General features: G+C 38.0%; 1 protein-coding gene across 1 annotated transcript in view; it reads right to left on the reverse strand.

The window, feature by feature from the left end:
• The window catches only part of GMDS (GDP-mannose 4,6-dehydratase), a 610,549-nt gene that overhangs the window by 282,141 nt on the left and 304,776 nt on the right, over nt 1-23,632 (reverse strand). The window contains exon 7 of the mRNA XM_036445071.2: nt 6,699-6,826. Coding sequence (XP_036300964.1) covers nt 6,699-6,826 — 128 coding nt within the window. The remainder of the gene's footprint in view (nt 1-6,698; nt 6,827-23,632) is intronic.

Below are 23,632 nucleotides of genomic sequence, written 5' to 3' on the forward strand. Positions count from 1 at the left end.
CATGTTTTCTTAAATACAAGCAGTCATTTACTGATCCACAACAGGGTGATGACACTCAGTGTCAAAGGGAATGAGTACAGGGTGGAGTACATACTTCTACCTTAATGTGGTTAACTGCTCCCTATTAGAAAATAAATGTCATTTACACAAAATTTCATAGTCTGCTTCCACAGGTGTTATATCTACTGAATGCGCAACTCCACTCAGCTTATTTTCATTGTCTCTCCACATACATGCACTTCATATCTTCGGCTAGAACCGCTTTTCCAACTTAATCTCAGATGCTCCGTTTTATATTTTTTGAAATTCAACCGAAAGTATGATCTAAAAATGCACCCACCTCCATGTTTCTAAATTATCTGTGGATGGAAATTTGATGAATAGTCCATAGCAGAAGCATGGATGATTCTGGCTTCATTTATTAAAATAACAATTTAAAGAGGTCCCTTTGCTTTCTGGGAAATGAGGGTGTGAGCACTCCTGGGTGTGTGAACACTCCTGGGTGTGAGCACTCCTGGGTATGTGAGCACTCCTGGGTGTGTGAGCACTCCTGGGTATGTGAGCACTCCTGGGTATGTGAGCACTCCTGGGTGTGTGAGCACTCCTGGGTGTGAGCACTCCTGGGTATGTGAGCACTCCTGGGTATGTGAGCACTCCTGGGTGTGAGCACTCCTGGGTATGTGAGCACTCCTGGGTATGTGAGCACTCCTGGGTGTGTGAGCACTCCTGGGTATGAGTACTTTTGGATATGTGAGCATTCCTGGGTGTGTGAGCACTCCTCAGTGTGAGCACTCCTCGGTGATCCCACTCCTGGGGGCCTGAGTACTCCTGTGAACACACCCTGGCCAGAGGAAGTCAGGTACCATGACTTTCTGCATTTCTGTTAAGTGAGGCCTTTCTGAAGATTGGATTCTGGTACCACTAATACTTGAGAGAACTCAAACACATTAAGAAATTAAGCTGGTCTCTTGAATATGAAAAAGAGGTTTGTTGATGATGTTGCAATAAGCAAGCTTTTCCTTAAATAATATCTCAAACTGTTTAAATGGCATCTTTTACCTCCAGATCAGTGTGAATTAAAAAAGATATAAAATGTTAGCAGCAGACCATATGAAACTTGATGAGAATGAAAGGATTGGGAAACACTGGTCAGTTCTTCCTAGATCTGTCAACAGTCTCCTTCCCTGCTGCCAGAGGTTCCCAGTTTTCCGAGTCTCTGTTATCAGCTGAGAACTGAGAGCTGTAATAAAGGTTAACTCATTTAGAAGCTACAGACAGAGAGAGATAGACACATAACCACCCATTTTCATCAACACACCCTTTGTGTTGCTGCTTCATACAGCCAATTTAACAGCTTCTGAGAGATCTGATAGCTGTTTTACAGATGCTTGTCTTCCCCTTGTACTATGTATGGTAGAAAGTGAAAAGTGAGGGAAGCTTAATTTTCTGTCTCTGTGCAAAATGGGAAGTTACCAAGATCCCACTGCTAATATATTTATTCCCCTCACTTCACTATAAATTAGTGGTTATGAATGTGGCTCAGGTATCAGGGGAGGGCTGGAGTTAGGGGCACATTCACCTCTATGGCCATGGTGTTGGGTGAGTATGTTATCTGAACACTCTAACCCTCAGTTCCTTCTTCCATAACACGAGGACATACTCTCTACCTTTCAGGATTGTTGTATATATTATTATACATACTTATAATGTATATAAAGTTCTTAGTAAAGTTTCTGGCCTATAATAAATTCCCAATATTTAGCCTTTGACAACTATTATTTTTATTTCTAATGGTAGCTTTTTAAAAATTAATCTGTATTCCCTGCCATTCTGCCCCCCATAGAAATAAAGAAAGAAAAAAGAGAGAAAGAAAGAAAAAGGTGTGTGTGAGGGAAAGCAATATTAAAATTCAGATGATTCTCCATCCTCACCCAATGACCCAAGGGTCCCCTGACAGCCCCTGGACTGTCATATCTCTTCAGGAGCACCCGCATAGTCAACTGTTGGCAGTATGGCGTTTTACTGAGTGCTGGGAAGAGCTCAGACTTAGGTCACTTGATTACCTGCATATTCCAAGTACAAGGGACCATCTTATTAGTAGGTAAAAGCTTAAAGGCACTTCCAGTCCAGTTCTTATAAGTATTTTCTGGCTCCGGTTGTGTTCTATCAGCTAGTTTGATCAAGGTGGGATCATGATGGGGCCTTGCTAACTGAACTGCTACTGTTGATTTATTTAAACACATGGTGCCATTTCCCAGCTCTGTCCTGCTAGATGTTAATACTTATTTTTTATTAAAATGGTAGGAAGGTTAGATAACTTTGAGAAAACTTCTATTAACCAGAGCAGGTGGTAGTGCAGATTCACATATCTTAGGTTTTGAGAAGTCAGTCTTGCATAAAAGACACATGCTTATCTTTGTGCAATATAGCATTTTGCAGGATTACTTAGCTTTGGAACCAAGTTTAGAAACTGTCATCTGCAGCCACTAGAACAATGACCATGATTAGTACTCAATAGAAGACTCCCTGAAGGAACAGTGTTACTCAGGGAAGTTAGAGGTTCTCTAGTTTGCAGTTTTTGGGTGCTGCTCAAGCAATACTGACCACATGAATGGGCTTGGATCTTGTATACAGCCCCCATTGTGTTTTCTGAATATGCAGAAAGAGGGAGACAGGCATGAAAACGGGTTTTGTGCTATCATAATAATTTAAAAAGATAAAAATACTTTAAAAGTTTGAATTGTCAACTGACTATATCCCATAAAAATGCAAAATTTTTATAATCTATGTTTGTGTAAATTGAGTACTTATAGCTCTACCACAGCAATTTTTAAATACTAATATTTGTTTCTCAGAATGCAATAAAAATGTTCATTACAGAATCTGGGAATTTACTGTATGGTAAAAGAAATTCAATTACTCTGTTTAAAATGTTTATATTAAAATATTGGAAAAGATGTAACTACATATTACTTAATTATTAAATATAATTTAATATAGTTTTTATATTCTTCATTTCAAAATAAAATACTTCCTATTCAAATATTTTAAAAATCATTTTGATCTAGGGAACAAGGGTATAAATAGATGTTGATGGTTCTGACTCAGCAACAGGAAGTGGTTTTGTATAAATTGTTGCAAAAATGTTTACAAGGTGAAGGTAGATTCTAATCATGTAATGTACAGCACATTAATGCTAATTTTTTACAGGGCTGTTATTATGTCCTTTCCACAGATGTGCGAATTGAGATATAAAACCTGGCTAAGGCGGAGGAGCAAACTGCTGACAGCTAGGTCACTTCCACCCCGTGTCAAATGCTTTACTCTTCATCATGGGAATTCACTCATAAGTAACAACATGGAAGGTTCTTAATCTAAAGACACCAGTACAATCTGCCTGTGTGAAAAGAGAGGAAGTGTGCAATTGCAAAATGCGCAGAGGAGACACCCATAAGAGCTGCTGGACTTGAGCTCGCCAAGATGGCCCATTCAAAGCTGACTACAGTGCCAGAATGCAGATATATGGTAAACAAACAATGCTTCTCTTTTTTTATTCTTATGCTTTTTTATTTTAATTCTAGCAACATTTTACTACATTTAAAAATGCAAGAGATGGTATTTCTTAAAATGAAAATAGCAAACTGAATTTTTACCTAATGATAGTTTTTAGAAATCAAGAATCCATCATTGAGAACTATAAAAATACTCTGACATCATCATGTGTCACTGTCAGAACCACAAGGTGATCACTAATACAAAAAGCCCACTTGGACTGTGCAACAAATCAGGTCTTCAATGCCCATGAGAGTAACTTAATTTTGTATGTCTCTCTGTAAAATTTGACAATATTTCACTTTACCAAAAGACATGAATATCTTGCTCTTTAATTTGGCTTCTGGGTATGTATATTGACACGATCTTGTGAAGGAATCTTCAAATGGCATCATTTGGGAAGGCCTTTTTGAAGTCTTTGAGCCTAAATATTTATAAAATACCTTTATTTCAAATGAATACAGATGTGGGCCCTTTGTACCCAAGTTTGAGCTACACAGGGGAGCATTGGTAGCCTCCCCATTTTGGGAGGCAAATGAGAGCAGAATCCTTCTTCTAGATCTACTAAGTTCACAACAGATTTCCTCATTACTTATATATTTATTTAACAGTCTCAGGCACTTTTTTTTTGGTAGATATTTTAGCCTATTTTTAAAAATGTCACTTGTTTGCTTTCCTGATTTAGAAACTATACATATCCATTTCACATATATGGAAAATATAGAACTATAAGGAAAACAATAAACATAACTGGTAATAAGCATTATTAACATTTTGATGTTTCTCTATCAAAATATATTTCTGAGTTCCATATAACATGTTACTCTACCCCATTGCAAAAGTATAAAATAAAATAGAATGAAACTTGACCTATTTGTTTCCTGAACTTAGAGAACCAGAGTTTGAATAGAGGGATGCAAATACAATCTTCTATGTAGCCCTAAGTATAGTCAGGTAGCTAGAAGGCTACACGTCCAAATGCTATTATTGAAGAAATATGTATTTATTTTTACAAAACCTTCCTCATATTTGTACATAGGTAAGGCCATATAGGTTAAACAAAAGACATTTTCAACTTCTCCTGTTAACATCTCCTTTCTCTACTTTCTTATAATTTCTGAAACTGTGGTCTTATATTTTTCTTAATGTAATGCTCTTAAAATATATCTGACTAATATCATAAAATGCTTCTTTGTAATTACAGCTCGGAAAAACATACTTTAATGTAAACATTAAATATTAAACATATTTAATTTTACATTAAACATATTTAATGTAAACATTAAATATTAAACATATTTAATGTTGTGCTATTCAAAATTTAAAATAAGAACTATTTTTTGTCCATAATATAAATCAGTAATAGGTGTTAAAATACAAATTTTTAATTGTTATAAACAAAGACAGTCACAAATGCGAAGCTAGCCTCTATTTTAGCCAGTGAACTACTTGTTTGCTTTCCTTTGTATGTTGTTTCTCTCTGAATCACATCAATGAACAAGGAAGTCAGATCCGGTTTCCCAGAGACAATCATTAAGGACAGAAATAGTCTCCTGAGCACAGGAAATCTGTATGTACCTCAACAAGGACAAGTGGGCTCCAGGGGAAATAAAACTGTCACTATCGTGCTCATTCAGGTCTGGCCACAGAACCACCAATGATATCTAAAGCATACTAGTTAGAGAAAGATAAAATGTTCCTTCAAAGAAAAATCACTCTCCTTACATATGTATAACTCAACCCAAAATTTAATGTGCAGTATATAAATCTTAGGAGTGAATATTTAAATTTCCCTTTAACTATATCCATTATTCTGTAGTAGCATCTTCAACATCTCTCTGTGTCTCTCTTTGTGTAATGGACAAAGTACACTGGCATGCAAAATCAGTTTATTGCTCTATACACTTTAGGAAGTGTATAGAGCAATAAACAGACTCATAAGCAGCAGAAACCAAAAGCTCTGTAAGAATATTACTCTTAGAGTAATTTAATAGAACAATGTAAATCTGAATGTCTTAGATTATAAAAATTGGAATTAGATAGTATTTCTTGAACATCTGAGAACTAATAATAATGCCATTGTAATAACCTGGTTATTATTTAATAGGAAAGGATGAAAGGGAAGACTGGATTTAGGTGTGCCATTTATACAGCTTTGCCAAAAAGCTGTATTTAACATTATCCAAGTCGGTTCCCTGCTGATGGATGGGGGAAGGGGATGGACAAAGACGGCTTAGATGAATACCCAGTAAGGTCTGAGTGATGTGGGAAGGTGCTTGTCTGTCAATCACACCTGAAAGCAAGTCAGTGGCCAAGATGGGTGAGGCCAATGCAAGCAGACAAAACTTGATTATTTAAAGTTTCCAACCAAAAGAAGTTCCCTTTCTTTCTTCTCTCTCAGGCACACCTGGTTCCTGGCTCTCCCTTGGCAGGGGGATACTTTCCCCTGTGTCCACATAGTGCACAGCCTTGTTGTACTCCACACATGGGCTAATAGACTTTAATTAGCTTCGATACTGAGCCACACCCTGTTGAAACATGGAATAGAAGCTCTGGACACTGGTCTTTTTTTGGCTTTGCTGGAACCCCAGCTGTATCTTTTCCAGAACTATTTTAAGGCAGGGGACTTAGGAACCAGAGAAATTTAACTCTACCCAAATAAACCTTTCATCCATGTCCCATCCTCCTGTAGGGGCCTCTGAAAATACTTACTTCAGTGATGCCCCAAGAAGCACACCTTGCTCCCATGAGTGACACAGGAATTTAATTATCTAATAACAGTACCTTTATACCAAAAAAAATTATTTCACATTTGTATGTGTATTGGGCAGAGAGGAAAGAGAAGGTGCAAAAAGTGGGGACTTATAAAAAATCTTTGGAAGTGAAAAACACCAATGAGACATTTTTTCATCTATCATCTAAAACAATGATCAACACATTAAAAAAAAAAAACTTCCTCATTCAAGCAACATTCAGTATAATCTATATGTACTACTGAACAAAAGAGCCTTAATTGAAGTCAGTATGAGCTTAAACATATCTCATTAGCAAAATTTTATGTGCTACTACCTCTACCACTGGAGGCCTGGCATTAAAGCACCAACTGATACAGGTATTTTTAAGAACATGAGTTAGTTAGTTCCTACCTCTACATAGTCCTTGGCGTGGCCCCAGTCTCGTTTGGCGTCCAGATTTCCCAAACTAAAACGTTCCAGCTGTCCAAGGTAAATTTTAGCTACTGACCGGCTAATTTTTCGAGTAACAAAATTAGCTCCTAAAAAGAGACAAAAGATGTATTATCAGTAGAGTGCATTTGACATCTAACAGTTTGGTGAACCAAATGCAACCTCAGCCTCTGGGCATTCCTTTCATTCCTCCCCTTTTCCCCCTCTTAAAATAATAAAAAAGAAAAAGAAAAAGATCATTAACTGTCATTTAGACAAGTTAAGAAGCTCTAATTCTAAGTGTCACCTCAGCTCTATTTTCATAACAAACATTTTTCTTTGGGGGACTTATGTCTTAACATTCCTAATACATTGCTGCAATATGCGACCCAGGCATTAGGCCAAAGAAAAGCTATCCCAATGCCAGTTTTTAAACAGAAAATTCAAAAGGGTTGTATAAAGGGAAATGCCAGAATGGAAGACAGACATCTAAGACCACCCTGATTTTTTAAGAACATAAACATCATATATTCCTATTAATAAAACTATTCTGGGTTCATGGGGAGAAGGAGAAGAGTGTAACAGCCCACGGGGTGTATATCTGGTTAAAGGAAACAAGCAAAGAATGCATTTAGGTTGTCAATAAATGGTGATCACTTTTATTTAGAAACTTGCATAGCCATTCAATTATAAATTATGCTCCAATTCTAAATCCAAGTTTCTTTGTACTACACTTACTGCAATGCTACCTTCCAGCTTCACTTAAGTGTTATATATAGGAATGGGCTCCCGAATTCTTTATAAATATTTTGAAATGAATGAATAAAACAGTTCATAAATTTAAAAAAGTAATGAAATTGTTTTAATGTTTTAGGGTTTTTAATGAAAGTCTCTACCTACTTTTAAAAGATCACAAAAGAGACATAATTAAAAGACACTGCTGAGACTATTTTATCAATGCCCCTGTATCTAGGTGAAGTTATCTCAAAACACCAAGTAATGCCAAGTTCTCCAGGTATTAACACACATATGAGCTAGTCAATAATGGCTTCCCACAGTTTAGATAGATTATTATCATAATTTATCACATTTCAATAACTTCAGCTTTGTTCTTTTGCAGATGAAGCAGGAAGGTTAATGTTATGATGAAAACGTTTGGCTTCTAGAGAAATTGGCACAGGAATAAGGGGAATTTTTCTAAATAGGTTTTCTATATTTTGGCAAGAATCAGGCCTAGTGCAAGTTCAAACCTATACTGGATTCACTTACTACACACTCTCGGTATATATATTTAAACCAATGCCTTGTCTTTAAAAATGACAGGAGGAGATCAACCAAAGAACTTATATGCATATATGCATAGCCCATGGACACAGACACTAGTGTGATGAAGGCCTGGGGGGAGGGGCAGGCTGGAGAAAGGCAAAGGGGGAGAAAAAGAGAGACATCAGTAATAGAGTCTACAATGAAAAAAAAAATGACAATGGAAATCCACATTTGCAGTTTCTCTTAGCAGTTTACAGAGCACCTTAAAAAATCCAAAGTTTCACCTTCCCACAGCAGTTTATAAAACACCAGACCTGGTTCAAAAAAGCCTTTCAAAATGAAGAAATATTAGATACAATCCTTTGTAATTTATTACTGATTAGCACTATTTATTTTCTATTGACAGTAACAATTACATTGATAATTAAATGCTGGTTTCTTTAAGTATTTCTATTTTAATGGCAGGACTATTCCTATCTAATAAAAGAGTGATATGCAAATTGATCATCATTTAAACACACAAGATCATGTGGTCAAAGATGGCTGCCCCTAGGTGGACACAAGATGACTGCCACAAGATGGCCAGCAGGGGAGGGCAGTTGCAAGGAACCAGGCCTGCAAGGGAGGGCAGTTGTGGGCTATGAGGCCAGGAGGGGAGAGCATGGGGGGGGGGGGGCGCAGACCAGGCTGGCAGAGGAGGAAAGTTGGAGGCAACCAGGCCTGCAGGGAAGGGCAGTTGTGGGGGATGCACATAGGCTTGCAGGGGAGAGCAGTTGCAGGGGACCAGGCATGCAGGTGAGGACAGTTAAGGGTGACCATACATGCAGGGGAGGGAAGTTAAGGGTGACCATGCCTTCAGAGAGGACAGTTAGGGGTGACCAGGCCGGCAGAGGAGGTCAGTTAGGGGCAATCAGGCTGGCAGGGGAGCAGTTAGGCATCAATCAGGCTGGCAAGGGAGTGGTTAGGGGGTGGTCAAACTGGCAGGCAGAAGCAGTTAGGGGTAATCAAGAAGGCTGGCAGGCAAGCAGTTGGGAGCCAGCAGTCCCAGATTGTGAGAGGGATGTCCGACTGGCCATTTAGGCCCAATCCTATTGGGATCAGACATCCCTCGAGGGGTCCCAGATTGGAGAGGGTGCAGGCTGGGCTGAGGGACACCACCCCTCTACCGCCATGCACGAATTTAGTGTACCAGGCCTCTAGTACTAGATAAAATTGTGATGCCCAACCATTAGAGGAAGTTCCCAAAATAGTTCAGATTATTCTTTCTGACAGTAAACTACTGTTTAGGAGTCCAATGGAAGCATGAGAAGTTCAAAAAATCTACTTACGCCCTAACCTCATGTCCATTCTTTCAACATATTTTAATGGGTCACCTACCAAACACTGAAGTGCCAGGTTAGGGGGTCCAGGAGTGAAGCAGCAGCCACTGCTCTCAAATAGCACAGGAAATGTAAGAGAGACAAATAAATCCATACTGCCAAAAATTAAGTAGCAGCTTTGCAAGGTCAGGGCCTGTGACCCTGCTGCTGTTATGGTCAGGAGACATCTACCAGAAAAGGAGCCTGAAATGAGGCTCCTAGTGAGCTCATGAAGGGACTAAAGAAGTTGTGCTATAAGGACAGTGGTCCAGGCAGAAGGAACAGCACATGTAAACACAGGGAGGCACTTTGCTCTTTAACCTCTTGCCATAGCCTGGCAATGACCACAACCATGACATCTCAGATGATGGCTGTTGCTATTAGCACTGTACTAATCTATGTAGATACAGAAACTCATGTAATTTTCAGAGCAACCCACAGCTAAGAATGATTATTATCCCCATCTATCTATATAATAGAGGAATATGCAAATTAGCTGGGAAGCCTTAATGTCAAGACCAAACAATAGGGACCTGAAGCTGAATGGTGCCTGGCTTAGGCTAGGGACCTCAGGCCTTGCCCCCCACTCTGCATGGATTGACACAGGACCTCAGGCTGTGCCCCCTGCCTGGCAGGGCTTCATGGGGGACCTGAGACTGCGCCCCCGAACCCAACCCTGGGCCAGGGAACCTGAGGCTGCACCCCCCACCTGGAGGGGCTTGACTGGGGAGGTGGGGACAATAGGATCTGGGTCTCCTACGGTTTTGGAGTGCATGCAGGTGGAGGGCAGGGACTTGACTCTAGGTCCCATGGTGTGCCCCAGACTCTGACAGGAGAAAGATTTTCATATAGATTTTACTAATTTTCTTTCGTCTCTGACACTTCTATTATTAAAAAACAAGGCAAACAGCAATATTAAAATATTCCCTCTAATTCATTTCTTTTTAATATGCATGAATTTCATGCACTGGGCCACTAATCCTATATAATAAAAACCTAGGTGGTGTCATGCCCTAAAGTAATGTCGCCACAAGATGATCGCCATGAGATGGCTGCATGCACAGCATAAGCGGGGCCCAGTGGCCGTTCCATGTGGGGATTCTGGGGCTCCTGTGGCTCTGTGGTGCAGAGGAGGAGGCCAGTCCCAGTGTCTCTGCCACTTTGCATAGAGGAAGTGGGTCATGGCAGGATAGGGCAGTTGTGGGCAATCAGGCTGGCAAGAAGCGAATAGGGGGTGATCAGGTTGGCAAGCAGAAGTGGTTAAGGGCAATCAGGCAGGCAAATGGTTAGGAACCAGTGGTCTCAAGATGTGAGAGGGATGTCTGACTGCTGTGGTAGGCCTGATGCCTAAGGGGTCCCAGATTGAAGAGGGTGCAAGCTGGGTTGAGACAAACCTCCCTCCCCCACCCACTGTGCATGAATTTCATGCACTGGGCCTCTAGTTTTTAGATAAAGAAGCTAAGATAGTGAAGCTATGTGAATTGGCCATTCTAGAGGAGAATTCAGATCAGTGTCTGTGTGACCATCAAGCCAAGGCTCTCTACTAACCTGGACTCAGAATGGCATACTACACACGTACAGTCTTACTGTTGATAAAAATATCTCTTACATTTGAAACTGCAGACCATGTGAGTCCATATCAGTAAAACAGCCTTGCAACCTCTTCAACACAGAACAGGAGGCCAAATGGCTCCAAACACCACCACATCTGTTCAGTGTCCTTGGACCTTTGTATCTCACTCTTATTATATATATATATATATATATATATATATATATATATATATACACACACACACACACACACACACACACACACACATATAGATCCTGTTTCCCCCCAAATAGGACAGTGTCTTATATTAATTTTTGCTCCCAAAGATGCGCTAGGTCTTATTTTCAGGGGATGTCTTATTTTTCCATGAAGAAGAATACGGTACACATTTATTGTTAAATGAAAATAAAGGAAATTTATTACCTGTATATGGTACGGTAGTATGGTAGTTGTCAACACAAACCAGACAAACTGTGAATCCTACAGTATCAAGAATTTACTCATTTATTCAATGACAATCATGTCATCATCTTCTGGAACATCATCAGAACAATCCAATTCCTGAATTTTCTGGTGAATTTCTTGTGACTCCATTTCTTTCAGAATCAGTGGACCAAATCTCTCATGTTTAGCAATAGCACTGTCTTTAAATGAGTACTTCTTGTCAAGGTAGCCTGCTCGCAGTGCATTTGCAATGCAACTGACAGTGATTTTCTCCCATGAATTCTTCACCCAAGTCACAACTTCTTGCAGTTTAGGTTTCACGAAGTTTCCAAGCTGATTTCTCTCCATTCTATTTTCAATGTAGTCATTAATTTCCTTGTGCAAATTGTCTTTGAATGGCTTGTTTTTTGCAATATCAAGAGTCTGGTGATAGGCAGTCATTCCTGTGGGAATCATTATCTGATCTATTTTTCTTTTGTGAAGAAATGTCTTCATGTCATTAGCTTGGTGAGTGCTGGCTGTATCCTAGACTAGCAGACCTCTTTGACTCCCTCACATAACAAGCGACAGCATTAAATCGACCCACTTCCTTATAACTGCTTGTGTGGCCCAGGCTTTTTCAGTTTCAAGAATAAAAACACCCAAAACACGTTCAAGCTTTTCCTTCTTGCCCTTAGAAATGATTAAAGGTGGTATTTTAGTGCCATCCAGACGAATTGTCAAAATACAGGAAACAAGTGCACTTTTGTAAGCAGTGGAGGGAATGTAACTAAGGAGGCACCCCGCTGTTCAATTGTTTGAGATGATTGGCCCCTAAACACTGCAGTTTCATCCATAGCAATCATGTTGGAAAGATTGTATTTAGAGAAGTCAGCATCATCATTAAAGGACTTGAATGCAAGTGCTCGCTTAATAACTTGAGTACAGTGGTGCCTCGCATAAAGAACGCCTCGCACAGCGAACGCTGCACACAACGAACTTCATTTCATGATTCATACAACGAACTTCGTTTCACACAACGAAGTCGCCCGAGCTTCCACGACTGCTTCGCCCGAGCTTCCACGATCGCTGCCGATGTACTGTATTGCATCCTTCCGCACAGGCACTGCAGGCAGTCGTTAGTCACTGCGCTTAACTTAAGCACGTATCGCGGCAATCGTTCTTCATTACGAATTAAATCACGCACGTATCACGGCAGTCCTCCTTTTAAGTTAAACTCAATATTTTTTTTATATCATGGCTTCTAAAAAAAGCAGGAAGGTGATTTCTGTTGAAATGAAACAGGACAATGCTCAAAGGGAAGCGTCATCTGATAACGAGGAGCAACAATCAAACAATCAACCAATCCCAACTGCTGACATCAAGAACATCCTGGTCAAATGGAAAGCAGTTCAGGAGTTTACCAATGCCCACTATCCGGATTCAGCTGAAGCAAACAGGATCAAAGATCTTTACTCCGATACTCTTGTCCGTTATTTCCGGCAGATGTTGGAGAAAAGAGAAAAACAAATGACTTTGGACAGGTTTTTCATGAAACCATCGGCCAAAAAGCAGAAAATGGATGAAGATGTGCAAGATTCGGTAGACTCTAGTCTGTCTTAAAATTAAAAAAATGTGTGTTTTTTTTTAAAAAAATTATGTTTTTAGATGTATCTAAATAAGAATAATAACAAAAAATTTATCTTTTTTTATGTCATCTTAGCATATTTTATGCTACAGAACGAATTATTTTTTTAACATGTATTGTTATGGGAAAACGCGTTTCACATAACGAACTTTTCACATAACAAACTTGCTCCTGGAACGAATTAAGTTCGTTGTGTGAGGCACCACTGTATCTTCCAACCTAAACAATGTTGTAGATCTTCTTAAAGGCAGTTCACTTCACTGAAAGAAATTATCCAGCCAGTGTTGTGATGCTTTGAAGTCTTCGGGGGCTATGTCAAACTGTGGTGCCATTGCAAGGGCAAATTCTTGAATCTGAGCCCTATTCACAACCAAAGCCTTTGCTCTCCTGTCAACAACCCATTCACAGATCAGGTCTTCCAGCTCAGAAAATAATGGTTGCCTACCTGATCCACACTTGTGCTTTTTAGCATTTCCCTTGTCCACTTGTTCAATGAGGTTACCATACTCTGCTCACCATTTTCGGACCAATGGGATACTCAACATCTTATCTTTACAGAAAGCAGTAAGATTTTGGCCCCAAGAGTCTTCCACGATTCCTTTCTTATATTGCACGGAGTAGCTTTTTCTTTTTGTGCTCATTTCTAGGGGTAAAAAAAAGGAGTTGGGGTATCAAGGTGGGGGGAGGGGGATCTACTTAAAGTAGAAGACCCCACTGGAAAGAAGACCAAGGAACGAAAAGCTAGCCAATGAGGTGACCGAAGGCCAACAGTCAGTTATTAGCATAAATCATTTAATAACTCTGGAGTTATAGTTTCCTCTATAAACTACTATTTCGGTCATACTCACCACACCAAATTCAAAGTCACACTAATGTAAATGAAACCACATTGTAGAACATAAATCACTACAGACATGTAAAGAATTAATACCAACATGTCCTTGTTTGTAAAATAATAACAGTACTTACCATGTAGGCTTGATATTTAAGTGAGAATATGTGGGTAATGTGATTAGAAAGTCCACAATAAATGTTAGCTATTATTATAATTATTATGTTACAATGTTAATGGTGTCTATAATTAAGCCTCAATGAAAAGTTCAAGTTTCTTAGTTCTTTTATGACTAAGTCTCTTAATTCTCTGATTTTAAATTTCCAAGATTGAGAACAGATCTAAATAAACAGCCAAAGGCAGGCATGCAGATACATAGACTGTAAGTTACTTTTTCAATGTCAACTCATTAGCCTAGGAAAAATAAAGTACTCAGATAAATGTATATACATAAGAAAGAAATCAATTAAAAAGTTTAGCCCAGCTGATATGGCTCAGGGAATTGAGCATTGTCCTATGAAACAAGTGATCCCAGATTTGATTCTTTGTCAAAGCACATGCCCAGGTTTTGGGCTTGATGCTTAATGGAGGACATGCAGGAAGCAGCCGATCAATGATTCTCTCTCATCTTTGAGATTTCTGACAAACCCTTCCTCTCTATCTAAAAATCAATTGAAAACAAAAAAAACAAACACACACACAACCATATTTTTTAAAATAGAGTTTTGGCTGGAATATTAGTTCTAAGATTGAGATTGTGAATTTTAGTATCATTGACATAATGAACAAAACTTTCTCAATACAGCAAATAGGAAAATTTGCCACATTATAGAAATACCAATATGTGCTGGATAAAATTTACTAGTAATTATAATGTATTTTAACTGATAGCTGAGTCTCTAGGAAGTGCCCAGGTGAAGGGGAATTCCAGAGCATCCATTATGGTTTACACGGAAGGGTCTATGCTGGGAGCAGAACTGAAAGCCACTTTTAGGACCTGAACACAAGTATCAGTTTTTGATAGCCAAACTCAGGATTCAAAGATGAGGTCTTCCAGATATAATAGAATAATAGAATAATGGAAACAGCTACACACCATATGAGTCACTGATCATTCTGTTACTGTTATCAATGCTATTATGTTAAACAAGTATTTTAATTTTATAGTTGCCTTGTCTATAAGATAGGATATAATCCATACTGAAGATATAATTCAAAGGCTGCAGAGTACTACATCAATGCCAAGTACCTCTATTATTATAGTTATAAATGAGTTTGGACATTTTCACTGTGATAAATCTTTTAAAATAGGAAGGCTTTTTTATTTTGCATATCTCTTTACATGATCATCTCCAAAGTTAGCCTAAGGCTGAAAAAAGATTAGAAGAGCTACGTGAGGCAGTCAAAAAGAAACAATTAATATTCATCCCTATCATTCAAAATAGGATTCTGTAAAAAGATGGTAAGTATGAAAGCAAGCCTTCATAAAAAAGTAAGTTTCTAAATAATTGTAGTGTAGCAAACACCAATGTAGTCCCAGCCCCAAGTTTCTCCCACAGAGATGCCTGTGAAAGTTCTTATGGCAGGCATGCCCTCTGGTGGTCAGTGCACATCATAGTGATTGGTCAACTGGTCATTCTGCCATTTGGTCCCTAGGCTTTTATTATAAAGAGCCATCTTAAGGCTACTTTATCTTTTATGAACACAGTAGGCAAATACAGTCTCCAATTGTAAAATATTAATTTAAAGTTGATAAAATAAGTTTCCTCTCTATTTAAACTCTGCAACCTTGTCTCAGTTAATAAAATTAGCTCTCTGGATTGCAAGGAGGAGGTAAAAGATGGTGTAGTGAGGATAAATAGTGATGAAAAATAAATAAAAGAACGTCACTGAAAGCAAAAAAATAATAAAATAAATAGATATATAAAATAAAATGGTAAAAACAAACATATCTCTGGGGTTCTTTTTTTCCTCACCCTAGAATATGTTTTATTTTTTATTTTATTGGTTTTAGAGAGGAAGGAAGAGGGAGAGAGAAATATTGATGTGAGAAACATTGATTGGTTGCCTCCCAATATTCTAGACAATTTACTTAGATCCATCTAATTTTTTTTCTCAGTAGTCTAATATTTAAGGTAGCTATTTAATTATTTATTTAAATAACCATTTTTATATATAAAATTCTTTCTTTTTTGAATCTGTCTAGACATTTTTACATTTTGTTGTTCCTTATTTATTATGATGTACCATTTTTAAAATTTAAACATGTCTTACTAATTTTATATTCTGAATTTGACAATTCCAGTATTTAAAGTTCTTGAGGGACTAGTTTTTTGTTATGCAGCTGACTTTGATGTTTGTTCCCTTGTGCATTTGGTGACAAGAAGAGTTCATGTTTACTAATCTGAATCTGCTAGAGACAAGAGGACAGCTTGAGGAGAGTGATTTTGTTTTGAAAGGGTCTGCATTGGTAATGATGTCAGCCAGGAGATACTAACCCTGGCGACATTTCACCCCTTCCACAGTTTCCAGGTGAATACAGTTATGTTCTTCTATGCTGTTGCTATGGCCAAACCTAAGCCTTCTAATTAAAGGGATGGGAAGATGAAGACAAATTTAGAAAAATAAATGTTTTGCTCTGCACATCTGGATATAATATGAACAACTATGATACACCACATATTTATTTTTATTTTCATGTTAAACATTCAGGAAATTTTGATTTTTACTAGTATGTTGTCTATGGAGTATATCTGTGTAATGAATATATACTTATAAAAGTGTATGAATAAACCTGAAATTTGTCTCACTGTTTTCTCACACTATTTCTCTGGCTCAAGTACAATTATTTGTAATAATTTTTTCACATCTGAGGAAAACTATATTTCTTTTACTTATGAAATTATGGAACACAAGATCACCTTGTCTCTAGTTCTTCCTAAGGCCTCACTACCTTTAAGGACAGATAACAAAGTCCTGCTGTGAGACCATCCCAGCACCCAAAAATAGGAGGGGGCTCAGATACAAGACTAAAGCCAAATTTCTAATTTCCTGGCTTTGTTCTTGTGTCAAATCCTTACATCAATATGTGTGTGTGTCTCACACACATATTCCTTGTGATTTAAAATTTCTACTGTAATATCATGAAACATACCAACATAATATTCCTAAAGTCATATTTCTTCCAAAAACTAAGAAAAAGAACTGACAAATCTTATAAAACTCATGCTGTAAACGATCAGCATTGAACTTGAGGACAGGAATAGTAGCACATTTATGGAAATTAAAGGATTAGCTCATCTGTTAAATCATAACCTTTACCACAATGCATTATAATTCTGCAGAATTTTACTGTTTAAATATAAAATGCACCACTGGACATCTTATGATGATCAAGTGGAAACAAAGAAACACTGAGGGAGATAGAGTAGGTCCAACTAGGGACAATTCTCCTACTTATCACATTGAACAGAATACTTATTTTTCAAACATATATTTATTTCATTATGGCCCATAAGAAGCTCTGACATGTGGCAAATTGTATTGTGTGAATGTGTATATATGGACACGCAATTGTATACGAGCACATACATACAGGTAAAATATATCCTTGTCAGCACCCAAATAATAGTGAAGTAATCACAATTTATCAAATGAAAATTCTATTCCCTTGCACAATACTTCATCCAAAAGCTTTTGATTTAAAGGTTTTTTAGAGTTAAAGTGCAATGACAGTTTGGACAATATTCACTGTAAAACAGAAATCATTCCAATTTATCCTGAACCTCACATGAACTTCTGCATTGGAGTCCTATATTTTCCCCCTGTGGTGATCTCTGGCCACCCCACTGAGAACTGCCTGGGCCATGGCTTAGTGTGGACAGTGTAGAAAGAATAGACACTGGGAAGGTCATAACTGACTGAGCAGACAACCAAGATCAAAGAGCTCATTCCTCATTTGCTCACCAAGTCCTGCCAACAGCAACACGTCATAACTGCAGGCATGCTGCAAGGAACCTTGGGTTTATAGAGCACCACTCACAATGTGCATTTGTTGGAATAGCTACCACCTTTTGGCAGCTATTCATAAATGTATTTTAAAGAGAAAGGTTTAAATTACTTTGTTATTGCATCAAATGCTCGATTCCTTTTCCACTTAGAGATCATTCAGATTAATAAATCCTCATTCTAGGGTTTCTCAACTCTGGCATTGTTGACATTTAGAGCTAGATAATTCCTTTTTTGCTGGGGACTGTCCTGTGCATTGCAGTGTTTACAAGCATCATTGGTTTTACCCACTCGATGCTAAGAGCATCCCCCACTCCATCATGACAACTGGACATTGTTAAACTTTACTGGGGAGAAATGCTGCCCTCTTTGAGAACCACTGCCTCAGTCAAACCAATCACCCCTGACAAAGATAAAACCTCATCAAGTTAAAACAAATATATAATAAGTGCTAATCTTACCTACAGATGCACTGTGATACTTTAAGTCTTTCTATTCATTTGATATAATGATCAAATACAAGTAACAAACATGAAGTATTGAAGTCAGGCTGAGACAAGGTGAGTGTTCCTATTAACTCAAGGGGAATGTATGAGCCTGGCCTCCCCAGAAGGATGCAGGTGAAAAGCACACATTTTGGAAACATTGATAATTCGAGTCCTGAAACTGGCTGAGACCACCAAGAGAGGGAAGTGAGAGAGAAAACAGAAATGATCTAAGAACTAACCCACTCACACTACAACATTTAGAGGTCAAATAGATGAGGAATCAGAGAATGAAAACCCACAGAGGAGAAAGCAGAGAGGCTGAAGGGAAACAAGAGCACAGAGGAATCCTAAATGTCTGGGAACTGCGTGATGGATGTTGTTAAATACCACATCTGCAAGTCAGGGAGGAAGACAGAGGAAGATGGAAAAATGACCACTGGTTCTGGCAGCATCAAGGTGACTAGTAACTTTGTTCAGAGTGCTTCAGAGAAATGTGAACAAAAAGTCTGATGGGTGAGAGAGTTCAAGAGAGAATGTAGAGAGGAGCCTATACAACTCTTTTTAGGACTTTTGCTATATGGTGGAAAAGGAGGCTAGGTTGAGAGGATTTATTTTAAAACAGGAGAAAAAGCAGCACCTTTGCATGCTAAAGGAAAGACCTAGTGATACTAGTAATCGAGAGAAACTGACCCAGGTGAGAACTTCTGGTGTTGCATCTTTGAGAAAGTGATTACAGAAGCTAGTGGGTGAATGGTGGGCTCCATATCAGTTCATCCATAGGCATAAGAGAGCACAGATGTAGATAAAGAATGCAGATGTTCCATCTGAGGGTTCCCTTCTTCCTTCAAATCTTAAACATTCCACAAAATACTCTCCAGATCCATCACGTCCATCCTCACCAGTTAGCCAAGCACACTAATTCCAAGTCTCTATCATTCTGTCCGCAGTCTTTAGTCCCTTCCTTTTCATATTATGATCCATCACTCAGCCATTGGGTTGCTAATGCCCATAAGCCCTTTTCTATATTTGCTGTTCCACTTTCCATACTATGCAAACCTCAAATCAACTTCTCTCATGGTCTTTCCTTCCATGAGGTAGCCTCTGACTATAGGAGGAAAACAACATACCTGTGATGCTCTCTAACTCCAGCCAAGTTCTTGCTGCCTGATAACTATTTTGCATGACCTAACAGTTCCCAGTCAGGTTTCCCTCCTGTACCTCAGGGAATAGAACCTTCACCTCATTCAAGTCTCCTTTACCTGAGGTGACATGATTTTTTAGATATCACTGCTTGGTGAATAGGCTCATAATCTATCCAGCTGCCTTTAAGTTCCCTTTGACTCTTTTCTCATTCACATCTTCCAGTCAACTGCTCAGGTCCTACTGATTTACTCAGACATTCCTGCAGAAGTCCCCAATCCAGCCTCTAGCAGACTGTGATTGGTGACTGCCCAATTTATAGATTCCCTCAAGAGCATTCTTGTGCTTTCCTTCTTTGCATTATCATAATGAAAACAGCCCAATTCGTCTCTTTAGCTACACTGATTTATTCAGGACAATGAGCCTAACCCAAGCTGATCCCAAGATTCAAGCTCTCCTCACTATAGTGGCTGGTTGAGGGATGGAAACTGGATCAAGGTAGACCTTAGAGCCTTTCCCCAGACCTTTTCCAAAGAGAGTTGAGGGAGAAAATCTATTTTCTTCAGAGTAGTGAGATTGAGCTGACAGTGACCCACGTTCTGGCTGTATGGAAAAGAGTGGAATAAAAAGATGAAGCCAAGACAAGAAGAAAAGTGGAGACAAGAGACAAAGAGAGAAAACTCTGAAGATATCTGAGTTTCTGACTTATTGCCCCTGAGGTCAGACTAGATATATCCCTGCCACTTCCACATGTGGGTAATATCCACCCAATTCTCTATCTTTAATTATTCTACTTAAGCCTAATGTAAGTTTGGTCATTTGTAAACCAAGATTCATCAAATACATAAGCTCAAATTCAGTGGAAAACTCTGGTCCAAACCCTTACCTTCTTGTTGGGATCACTGTCATCCCTATCAGATGCTCTTCCAGTCTTGAGTCTCTTTTCCACCCAATCTGTTTTAAACCTATAGTTCCCAAATGCAAAACCTCATCACAACCCTCTTTCTTCAGTGGTAACAATATTTATGTGTTATCTGTCCTCTGCCACCTTCTAACTTTCCCTCCTGCTTCTTTTACACCTTAGCATTCTCTCCAGCCCCATCCAATGTATGAAGGTCCCTCAGCAAGGCTGAGTCCCTTCTTCTTGGTACAGCCCCTCCTCTCTGAGAAACATCTGTAATCCACATGTTGCTACCTACTGTTCCACTTCAAGTTTCACCTTAATGAAAGGATTTCCTCGAGACCTACCCTTACCAAAGGGTGAGCTGTCTCTTCTCTATGCTACTCCATCACTTTTCGCATATGTGTATATGTTTTTATTATACTGCATTGTAAGTTTTAACTTACTTATCTCAACTGTGAAAAATTTAAAGCCAAGCATTATATTTTTCATCTCATTCACCAGTGTCTAGTACAGTTCCTATCATATGATAGAATTTCAATTCACATTTTCTGATAGGGAAAAAAGAAGGTATGGGTATTCAACAATTTAAAGAGTAAGATATCTTTTCATTGGTAATTAAGTACATAATAAACTTAGTTCTTTTATTCTTTTACCAGAATTCCAGATTCTTAGTAATGATTAAACTCTTAAACTTATATGTTTGTTTTACAAGCACTGACCAGTAAGCATAACAATAACATAACAGATATTAGTAAATGACAAAAAGATTATCTGATCATTCTTGGCAGTTTGTCTCTCTTCTGACACATCTTAGTAAGAATTTCTCCATGGTCTCCATGTTTGTCAGGACCTCTGTAAACTAGTTTTACCTCTATAGTAAGAGATATGGGTGAGGAGAGGAAAGGGAAAGAAAATAAATATAATGCAGAATAATCAAACTTTCTAACATGAGAAAATATATTCAATTTATATAAGAATGAAAACCACATGGGAATAATAAAGAGATAAGTATATCATCTTTTGAAATCAACACTTTTTTATAGAAATTAATAAGTAATATTAAAAAGGACTTATTCCACATCATTCTATATTATGCTTGGGCACTATTTCAAAATTTATATAGAGTGATTTAGCAGAATGACAGCATCTGTACTTCTATTTGCCAGTGCTCACACTTAAACTTCTTAAACTACGTTTCTTCTTTAGCTCCCACTTAACTCAGAAACATCTTAACATTTGAGAAGTAAAGCAGGGCCACTTCATATAAATTTCATTGTCATAGTGATTTAACAAAAACAACAATATTGTCTTATTGACATCCCCATGTAAAGACCAAAGGCAGAACATCTTTAAAAGGCTTTTGATTCACATTGTTCACCTGATAGAAAATGGGGACAAGACACTGTCTATAAAATGAGGCAACTGTATTTCCTTCTTTAAAAAAAAATCTTACTTGGCTCTCATGATAGAGATTTTCTTATTCTCTCCTATCATAGAAAATTAAATATTCATAATATCTTAAGAAAGAGAGAGAGAGAGAGAGAGAGAGAGAGAGAGAGAGAGAGAGAGAATACATAATAGTTCTTTCATCCAAGAAGAGCAAGTTGCCTCTTCTATGATATAATAATTGTCACTAATACTTGACTTTGACTTCAGTTTATGTAACATTTTTCAAGAAGGGTCAGAATCCAAGGGCAAGAAAAACTAGAAATAAAGGATGACTTCTAAGTATTGATTGCCAGTTAGTAAATATCACCTTAATTGTTAATGTGCAATACATGCATGTTAAGGAATGGAAAAACATAAAGAAGGTAAAATATGACTTCTTTATTTGTTAGTTTCTTCCTCTACCACTATCTATGCCTTCTTGGGACCCCTTATCTATTGGAGCAGTCCATGGAACCCAATAAGCACACCAGCATGGTAAGAGCCATCTCTGAGGCACACTAGAGCAGGGACAGGGACTGTGTCTGTACTACAATAGGAAGCAAAGCACAAGCTCATTTTCAGGAAATTTAGGGAATAATTTCTTTAAAAGTTTTTATTGATTTTAGAGAGAGAGGGATAGAGAGATAGAAAGATAGAAACATAGATGAGAGATAAACACATGCCCCCTACTAGGGATGGAGCCTGCAACCTGAGCATATAAATATCTCCTAATGGTTCTGTTTCTCTGAAAATCCTAATATTCAGTGCTAAATAAGATGCTTTAAGACATACTGACATTAGACAAAATATGCAAAAAGATAAACTATTACACAATTTTGTTGTTGTTGTTTAGAAAGTTTCATCTTGAATTTTAGATTCTGCATATATAGCTCTTCTGGCCCATTTGTGATTTGCATGAAATCAATATCTGTGACTTGTAAAACCTAGTATGCTTCAAATCGGTTTATAAGAACAAATATTGTTGCTATCAACCAAAAGATAGATTTAACAATCATATAAATACATAAATAATATAAAGGGTTCTAAAAATCAATTTATGACAGTCTCCATAAATTCAAAACCATGGAATATAGTCTCTGTAAGTTAAGAATGAGTTACAATATATGATGCCCCAGTTTCTATGTCAACTACAGAAAAAAATTAAGGTGAAAGAATTTGTTTCCATATTTTCCTTCATCATTCATTTTTTCACTAATTAAATTTAGAGTTTAGTGAGACTAAAAAGAAAAACCAGGAAAGAAGAAACAGTAAAATGTCAAGCAGGAAAAAGGTGATCAGGAAAAAGATAAGAGTCAAAAAGGGGGCTGATATGACTAGAAAAGCTCATTCTAAGAAATACAGTGTGACTGGTGAGAGAGGAGCCGACATAATATAGTGGATAAACCCAGAACTTTTGGGTTCCCATCCTGTGCTCTTCACTTACCATGGAAAGTAATTTAATCACTCTCAATTTCTTTCTTCTCACCTATAGAATGGACGTAACCATAGTTTCAGAATAGTTTAATTGGGGGGATTAAAAGAAATGGGTGAAGAGCAGAGTACCCTGCACAAGGCAAGGGCTAAGTAAGTTTTAGCTGTTCTGTCACTTATTGTTATTAGTATCACTAACATGTTAATAGGTTTTCAAAAATGAAACTATTCTCTATGGAGCGCTTCATACTTCTCAAGAATAATTTGTGCCTTAAGATTCCAGTCTTAGAAGCTTAAGATTTGGCCCGGGAAAAAGGGAATGTGCTAAAACATGATGCTAGTATCAGAGGGCTTGGGGCTAGTGGCCACAGGGCATGATCACTCATCAGCTGGAGGAAAGAGCATTGTAGCAGGAAAGCGCCTTGGGTGCCAAGC

This window comes from Pipistrellus kuhlii, unplaced genomic scaffold (genome assembly GCF_014108245.1).
Source record: "Pipistrellus kuhlii isolate mPipKuh1 unplaced genomic scaffold, mPipKuh1.p scaffold_m20_p_2, whole genome shotgun sequence".
In the NCBI taxonomy this organism is placed as follows: domain Eukaryota; kingdom Metazoa; phylum Chordata; class Mammalia; order Chiroptera; family Vespertilionidae; genus Pipistrellus; species Pipistrellus kuhlii.